At 45.1% G+C, this 9,215-nt stretch overlaps 1 protein-coding gene across 1 annotated transcript; it reads left to right on the top strand.

The window, feature by feature from the left end:
* Positions 1 to 5,448: 5,448 nt before the first annotated feature.
* OLIG1 (oligodendrocyte transcription factor 1) lies at positions 5,449 to 8,394 on the top strand. The gene has a single exon (XM_072994090.2). It carries the CDS (start codon positions 5,698 to 5,700, stop codon positions 6,439 to 6,441), a length of 744 nt encoding a protein of 247 aa, XP_072850191.2. The 5' UTR covers positions 5,449 to 5,697; the 3' UTR covers positions 6,442 to 8,394.
* Positions 8,395 to 9,215: the final 821 nt, after the last annotated feature.

Here is a 9,215-nt window from a genome sequence, read left to right as displayed (position 1 = left end):
GACGGTTATGGTTCCAGCGCCACTCACAGCTCTTATGAGCCATGTGTCCATAAAATCTTATGCTATAATAAATCTGTTGGTCTTAGAGATGCCACATACTTTGCTGCAACAGACTAACCTGGCTTAAAAGTATCCACATGTTGTCAAGTCAGTTCCAACTTACATCAATCCATATCAGGATTTCCTAGGTATAAAGAACACAAAAGTGTTTAGAAGTCCCTTCTTCGGGGGAGGGGGGTTGCTCTGGGACTGTACATTTTGCTTAAGGTGACACAGGCTGGCTCTTCTCCCAGGAGAACTGAACTCCGAACCAGCTGCTCTAAATCACTGGGCTATCCTGGCTTACCTCCTATAGAAATAAACAAAGGTTCTGGAAATATGTCTTCCTTCACTTCATCTGAAGAGTGCAGAGAGCACCACAAACCAAATCACAATAGTTACAGTGTGGTGCAGAAACTAACTGGGCTTGGAAAACAACTCACTGGAAGAAACTTTCTAAAGACAGACCTCAAGATAGACTAAATTGTTGTCTTTTTATTTGTAGTTGTCTTTTTTTTTTAACTTGTCTCATAGTTACATTATATCCTGCCTGTAATGTATATGAATGTCTTTCTCCTCACTTGATCCTCAGAACCAGTCTATGGGGAAAAAGTCAGGCTGAAAGAAGGAAACTGGCCTAAGTCCAGCTGATGGTTTGATGGCCATGTAAGGATTTGAACATTCTAGTCCAATACTCTAATCATTGCATCACGCTTGCTTTCCTAAACTCACTGGGCAATGAGAGGGAAAGAGAAAAGGAGAAAAAGAAGGCTGGATCCAGATCTTACAAAAGCAACTTAATCTTCAACCTTTTAGCAAAAAAGGTGGCAGTTAGCAGGTGCAAATGTTTGCATACTAAATATCAGATTTTAGAATCCCATTGTAAGTAAGTTCACTGCACTTACAATGACACAAATACCAATTTAAGGTATATGTTTTGGGAGATTGCAACTATTTGAAGATTTTTTTCAAAGGGCGCAACCATCTTCTACAAAACCTTATATGCTAACATAACTATATGGAAAAAGTCCTTGCCAAATGAACTTCATGGCCCAGTGAGGATCTGAACCAGGGTTTTTCTATTCCAGTCCTAGTCCAGTACTCTGAGCATGACACTGTCTTGGCTCCCTCCTATTTGGTGCTTTTGAAGAGTTAAATCTAAGAAAACTAGGAAGGCTTTAAATTCCCAGTTCGTGCTTCAGAACATGTAGTCTGTCTGTACTGATGTTGGCTGATCATGAGAATGGTCCTGACCTAAGACCATTCCAGCATAAGAATGGCTGTGGCATCACTAACACATCTTCTGTATTTCTGTGTCTCTCTTCTCACGTTTTCCAGCCTTCTCTGCTGTTGCACTTTGGATGGTAGAATGCTTCCTCCTGAGCCTTGACTGGCACTGACTCTGGCCCCATGTTGATTCCAAGCTAAAAACCGTCTCATTACCAAATCGTTTAGGTCCTAAGCATTAGTCATGTTCCATGTACTCAAAATCTGCTACAGTTTCAGATAGATTTTGAGAAGCTGGAACATGTCCAGAGGAGAGTGAACAGGGTGATAAAAGATTTGAAAAACAAACTCTGTGAGAAATGCTTGAGGTAACTGGCCTCAGAGGTGACATGATAGCTGTCTTCAAATATTTGAAGGGCTGTCATGTGGAAGATGGGGCAATCCTGTTTTCTCCAGCTCCAGAGGGTAGGATTCAAAGGAATGGATCCAAATTACAAGAGAGGCAATTTCAACTAAGCATGATAAAGAACCTCTTACAGTAAGAGTTGTAGAACAAATTGCCTCAAGAATATGAAGGTTTTAAGTGGAGGCTTGATGGCCACTTGTCATGGCTGCTTTAGGAGTAGATTTCCCGCTTCTGTAAGGAGCTGGGCTTGATCATCCTTGGGGGTCCTTCCCAGCTTTAAAGTTCTATGATTCTTTGATCATGGTCTGACTAGGTTATGAAATCCTGATATAGTGTTAATTGTGTTGTTATTCTTGTAGCTGGTGCTGCTTCTTCATAAAATCAAGTTACCACCTACAAATTAATGACCTCCAAAATGTCCTATCAGTAACAGCACTGCTCTGGACGTGCAAACTAAAGGCTGTGGGCTTCCTCTATTGCTCAGCCTTCCTCTTTTCCTAGCCTTATTCTATTTTCCTGAGAGTCAGCTTTTCATGAAATATCCAAAAGCATGACAGCCTCAGTTAAGTCATTTTAGCTTCTAGTAAGAGTTCAAGTTTGAGTTGATCTAGAGCCCATTTATTTGTCTTTCCAGTGGTCTATGGTTTCTGAGTGTAAAGCGATCCTTCCACATTGTGAATGAATAATTTTATTCTGTCGGTTTCTTCACCATCCCAGCTTTCACATTCATACATACTGTTTACAAATACCACAGTATGGATGAACTTGCCCTTGGTCTTCAACAATAAATCCTTACTTTTAAGGATCTTTTCTAATTTCCTCATAGTTGCTCTTTCAAGCCTCAGGCTTTTTATATCTCTCATATACTGTGCACATTGTTTTTTTAACTATTTGAGCTATTCCAATTGTTTCAAACTGTCAAATTGCTTATTTTTTAAAAATCTCTGTACATAGTCCTGAGATCTTCTGAGATAGGATGAGAAATAATTGTGACAATTAAAGAAAGCTCTTCAAAACATTCAGGCAATTGCAGTTTGTTAAAAACAAGTGTCCAATGTGTTTGGCCAAATCAATCTGTGGCCTTCTTCAGGGGCTAATCAAAAGAGGCAAAAAGGGACAAAACACTGGGGGTCATCATAAAACATTCAGAGAATATTTTGTTAGATGCATTAAAATCAGCTGTACAATACAATCATCATTCTAAACTATCATTTTCAACACTTACAGATACAGTCTAAGGTAAACAGAATAAGGCATATTAGTGAATATATTTAGATCATAAGTATAGTATAACCACCTGATTTACTACATAGCAGTAATTGAAAAATACACGATGAGGACCTCCTTGGGTCTGGTTCTCAGCTGCACAAAACTTGTCATGACCCAGCAGATGTGTTCAGGGTCCTAGTGACCAATCCAAAGGCTCATTGCCTAAAGAATCATGTGCAAATGACAGTTTAGATGGTTGCATATATTATAGAAATGATTTTAATGTCTTGCAAAATATCCTGTAAATGTATTGTGATGGTAACCAATTCATTGCTCCTCTTTGCTGGTGGTTAATGCCCCTGAAGAAGGTCTCACGGACGGATTTGGTCAAAATCCATTGGATTTTTTTTTTAAGTACAACCAAATTTTTCAAAATCCTAAGACTTTTGTGTCTCTCCATTATATTTGGTTCCAATGGATGTTTCCAATTTCTTTGGGCCTCTACAATTTGTTAAAAAGCAACCATGTTTAAAGAAGCAGCTGACAGAGAGCACACTTACTTGGAACAACATTCCTTTGAAGTGGATAACATTTTTATAAGTGTAAATGTACTTACAGTTGAGGTGTAACACAATGATAGTGAAAAATAGGGTTAGAAAATGGAAGTAAGATATAGGTATTTCTGAGTGCCATAAACAGGGATGGGAAGCAAGAAACACAACAGCGCTGTTGACTTTGGGTCTAGCTTGAGACCTTCTCAGAAGCATTTGGCCAACAAACTGCTGGAAACAGGATGTTCGAGTTCCACCAGCCATCTCTAGATTGTATCCTTCTGAATGGAGTTAGATGGGTTAGATGGATGTTGGGAGCTGCAGTCCAAAATGTCTTGAGAGAACAAGGTTCAGGCTGGGGGTAGCAATTTTGTCAGATTTAAGGTGCAGATAACTTTATATGACCAGAATCCTTTGGGGGTGGGGCACACAAATAGCCAAAAATGCATACCCCCTTTCTATAAATAAAAAACCCCACAAAAACAAGAACAAAGGAAGGAAGGAAGGAAGGAAGGAAGGAAGGAAGGAAGGAAGGAAGGAAGGAAGGAAGGAAGGAAGGAAGGAAGGAAGGAAGGAAGGAAGGAAGGAAGGAAGGAAGGAAGGAAGGTTAAAAAAGAAGCAAACCACTTCTGGTTTTCAAAAATTAGATTTTGTATATTTTAGTTTTGAAAAACTGGGTTTTGGATATTAAGTCATGGGGGGGGGGGAGAGCCTTATGACTTAGTTAAGAGGTGCAGTTCTTGGAAGATTACAGAAACAGCCAAGTCAGTCTTTGGCCTGAAAAAAGCGGAGTGTGTGGAGGGCTAGGGGATACCAAGTGTGATGTAGCGGAAAGAGCGACCGCCTAAGACTCAGGAGTCCAGGGTTTGAATCCCTGACTGGGGAATGGAATTGGTAAAGCCACTCCTTAAACATCTCACTTACCCTGAGAGACCTCTTTATATGCAGAGTTTTGCAAGATTTCTCATTTGGTACAGAAAAGTTCTAACTATAAATGGATCAATGAGGGTGGGAGACCTAGCAAAATCACGATAAAATAATGCTGGTAAATCATGGTGAACATTCTGATGCTGAATACAGGTACACAGGTGCCCTTTAAAGTCCAATTTGGATAGGTGAGCTCTGCTCTGTCCATTTAATTAACAAGAAGTGGCCAGGATCGCTTAGGCTGTTTCAAGCTATGACAAGGAAAAGGTGTGTATATGTGTGCGTGTGGGGGGGGGGGGGAGATCTAAACATAACAGACAGCATATAAATTCTAGTCCTTTGGTAAGTAGGCCGGGTAGGTGGGGCTCGTCAGCCATGGAAGGCAGCCCATCTAGGAGAAGGAAAACTCCAATTTCAAACCTTCACTGCCTTGTGGCTATATCCACTCATGGAAAAGGCTTCAGGAGTTAACCTCGAGGCAAAATCCGGAGCTGGAGTCCCGAAGGCAGCATGTGTCGTTCTGCCAACTCCTGCGACATTGCTGGAACCAGTCGTATTGGCTCTTGCCTTTCCATTGGACCATTTCAGCAATGTGGAGAGGGGGGATCTGCTGCTTGGGTAACAGCCTATCCTCCATATTACCTTACCCGGGCTTCATGCTCTGGAGAGGACACTCCTCGATTCAGAGCATGTTACCATAGTCTCTCGAGACTGAAGGATGCCTATGCAATGGTAAGTACAATTACAGTATTCTTGCAAGCGATTAATGTGGAAGAAATTAAGACCAGAAACAAAAAGCAATCGAAGTGGACAAGGATGCTTGTGACTGAAGGAGCGTCCCTTGGAGTTTTGGGGGTGAGGCACCCTAGCTTGATCTAAGGGACTGGAATGAGCTACGGTGCAGAACTTCAGACGACGCGGAAGACCCGGAGTTGCCAAAGGGCAGAAACTTCACAAATAACTTCTCAGTTGCCAAAGGCGAAGCCCCGCCCCCCATCGTTTGGCAGCCAATGGGCCCTTCCCTTCGCCCAGCTTCGGGCTTCGATTGGTTGTCGCCCGTCAGTCCTTTGCTCTAACCCGGGACTGGGTTTAAAGGAGTTCCGCGAAATTCCGGTCTCCTCAGACCGGGGCCAAGTGGCGGGAAGGTCCTGCCTGCCCCCACCCTCCCCGGTTCGCCTCTTCCCCCTTCCCCCCTTTCCCGCTAAACGGGGGCGCTTCGGCTGCTCATTGGGCTGCTCGCGGAAGGCGCTCCAGCTCGATCCGGGCGATCTTTTGCGGGCCGTCTCGGCATCATGAAAGCCTCCCGCCGCCTCTGAGACGGAGCCCCGCCAGGCGAGCATGTTGAGGCCGCCGCCTGCGTACGAGCTGGCCGGCTACCGGCAGCCGCCGCCCTCCTCCGCCTTGCTGAACAAGCACGTCTCCGAACGGGCGGACTTCGCGGCGCCAGAGCCGCCGCCGCCCCGGGGCCCCGGGAGCCTCCCGTCCGGCGGGTCCCTGGCGGGCGACGCCAAGAGCGAGCAGCAGCAGCTCCGGCGCAAGATCAACAGCCGGGAGAGGAAGCGGATGCAGGACCTCAACCTGGCCATGGACGCCCTGCGGGAGGTGATCCTGCCCTATTCGGCGGCCCACTGCCAGAGCTCGCCCGGGCGGAAGCTCTCCAAGATCGCCACGCTGCTCTTGGCCAGGAATTACATCCTCCTGCTGGGCAGCTCGCTGCAGGAGCTCCGGCGGATCCTCGGCGACCTGAGCGGCTCCGGCGGGGCCCCGAGGCTGCTGCTGGCGGCGGGGCTGCCCCTCTTCGCCGCCGCCCCGAGCCCGGTGCTCTTGACCCCCGGCACCGTGGGCCACCCTCACCACCACCCGCACCACCAGCACCACCACCACCACCACCCTCCGGACAGCCTGCGCTCGGCCAGCAAATACCTCTCGGTGGCCCTGGAGGAGCCGCCGCCGCCGCCCTGCAGCCCGGCGCACCTGCCGGGCGGGGCGAGCCTCTGCACCTGCGGCGTCTGCAAGTTCCCCCACTTGGTGCCCTCGGGCCTGGGCTTGGCGGCCGTGCAGGCGGCGCAGTTCTCCAAGTGACGCCCCCCCACCACCACCACCTCCCTTTTCTCTCCTGGTCGGGCAGCGGGCGGGGGAAAGGAGGGACAACGGCAGGGCCGGCGCCCCGCTGCCCGGTGGAAGAGCCTGCCCTTGCGGGCCAGCGGCAGCGCTGCCAACGCGTTTGGCCCCGAGAGAGAGAGAGAGAGAGAGAGAGAAAGGAAGGAAGCCTCAAGACCTGTCCAAGGACTTCTTCGCTTGCTGGGAAGGGCGGGGGTGCGGGGTGGGGGTGGGAGGTCGCTTCCCAAAGGATCGAGAAGGATGGCGAAGCAAAGGGCGGGGAAGAGATGTTCAATGAAAATGAAGCTGTCATCAGTCCAAGTTCCTTTATTAAATACACCGTTTTGGCAAAGCACCGTAAATACCAACCCTTCCTAAGACTGTCAGCAACCACCTGTTCCTAGCCATCTGACTTGGGAAGCAACCCCCTGAAACAGTGGGATTTACTTCTAAGTGAACGCGCATATAAGACCGGGCTGTTTTGTCCCACCGATTTCAGCTTTCCCATGCAAAGCCATGAGACCCGAGACCTCCTTAATTTGACCTGAACTGCGGTGTTGGATCGGTTTGACTTCTCGCAGCTCAAGCAACAGGTCTCCCTCTGGCACTCGCGAGCATTCACACGGACGGTTAGCTTGGCAATCAGAGACAGGCAGCCTCTGCGGCGCTTCCCAGTTAATTTATTTCTAGATTGATCCTGTCTTGTTTAAATATTTGAAAATATTGCCACGTGGCGATCAAGAGGCTTGCTGCCCAACCCCACCCATCTTTACTCAAAAGTAAGTCCTAATTATTCTTGTGGGACTGACACCCAAGTCAATTATGAACAGGGTTATGGCCATGGAATACAATCGTAAACCCTGTTTAAGCCCGAGTCCCACTGATGTAAATGGGACTTGCCCTTCCTGGAGATGTGCCTAGAGTTTTAGCCTTTCAGCGCCATCCTATAATCTTCAAATGCGAACCCTCTTGAGTTCAATGGGTCTGAGTCCCAGTTAAGTGCACCTAGGATTTCAGCTATCCTTTACTAAAGTTATGAAGTTGTAACATTGCCCTGAGCCCATCACCATAAATGTTTGAGTTTAGCGGTGAAAAGTGAAGCAGAAGTGACATTGTCTGGGTACAGAAAAATAATAGTTAAATGCTTCTGACTTCCTTTTATAGCTCCTTCTGTTAGGTTACCATGGATTTTAACATTAGATTTTACTTCTATTTTGGATATAGGTGTTTTATTTTTAGAAAAAAATACAGAACTCCAAATGAGTATATTCTAATATGCTGATCTGATAATATGTAATTTTTTGCCACAGGAAGTTGTGTCTTTTAAAATCTCTACTGCTTTAATTTATAATTTACCTTATTTAAACAGGCATTTAATGGAGAGCAGGAAAAAACCTTTTAAATAACTTTCTATACAATTTTTTTCCAGTTCTCTGGACTTATGAAGCTATATAATTCCAGCAACAGTGTTTGATGTTTTAAATACACTTGTGTCTAAATGGTTGCATTTGTATTTTTGGTAGTTTTGTTTCACTTTTTAAATGAATCTGGTTTTTGAAAATTCTGTAAGAACCTGGAACTGTATGGTTACAAGTGGCACAGGTAGAACATTCATATCTCTGTGCTCATGTGCCAGTGGCTACAATATTAGTGCATTACAGGCTGTCTGTGGTTTTAGTATTAGGGCTGCAGTTCTTCTCATACGCAATGGGAATAATCTCTTGAGTGCAATGGGAATTACTTTGGTGTCAGTGTGAATAGGATTATGCAATATAAGGCTCTTTGAAATAGCATCAGCCAAGGGAGCATGATGGATGGGTAGAATTTGACTCTTGGCTTCCTACAGGCATTATGGTCACCACCCAACCCTCTTACTTTTGTGCAATATTATGCATTTAATTGTCTGGAATAAAGTAATTTTTATTGTGATCTCAATTCTCTTTCTTGTATTTTATTTTTACAAAATTAGCTTTGAAAAAGTAACCATCTCTGTATCAATTCGATGAGCAACAATCCTCATAATCACTTAAATTGGTTAGCAGTTATGATGTGCCATGCTTAGAAATTCCACTGCCAAATAACCATACTGGTCATCTGATGAGTCAGTGCTGAGGTTTGCAAGGCAATACTGAACAGGCACTTTTCTGGCCCAGCCTGCATTTATGGAAAATGGAGACTGTAGAGCACAGTTGTGCATTAGGGCAGATGCCATTCATTTCAATGTAACATGTGCGAAAGCAATTCCACATGAGTTGGGACTGTCAAATACATTACACTGTGGTTGGGTCATTTGCTTGACACATCTCTTTACAGATAAGAGGCAAGGACAGCATCAAGTGATAGCATCTGATTATACTAGAAGAATACTCTCAGGTCAAGGAAGGGATCCACAGAATAATTAGGGATTCTGGAGAAGTGGCAACAAGAGAAGTAGTAGTGTTTAAGGTGGGTAGATTTTGCAGCTCATTACAACCACATGGTGATTTGAGAATGTCTTGTAAGGATTAAGGAGGACAAAATATTATGGAATTGTTGTGTTTACGGTATTTCCATAAAATAGTTTTTATAGTGGGGAGAAAAGAGGAAAAATTGAAGGATGGGGGAAAAAAATAAATGCATTACTTGGAGTTTCACACTTTTTCAAGACCTCTCTCCAGTTAATTTCCTCTGAGGTGCCTGCTTCAACATCATGTAGATCCTTTCCTTATTATTACAGTAAAGCTTCGGTTGGAAACTACAGGGAGGCTGGGACCTCT

Source organism: Pogona vitticeps, chromosome 3 (assembly GCF_051106095.1).
Source record: "Pogona vitticeps strain Pit_001003342236 chromosome 3, PviZW2.1, whole genome shotgun sequence".
NCBI classification, from domain to species: Eukaryota; Metazoa; Chordata; class Lepidosauria; order Squamata; family Agamidae; genus Pogona; species Pogona vitticeps.
Note: the sequence above shows the minus strand (reverse complement) of the source record. Positions and strands in the feature narration are given on the sequence as shown.

Coding starts and splice junctions, on each gene's coding strand:
- OLIG1 (XM_072994090.2), top strand. CDS start 5,698: ATGTTGAGGCCGCCGCCTGCGTACGAGCTGGCCGGCTACCGGCAGCCG.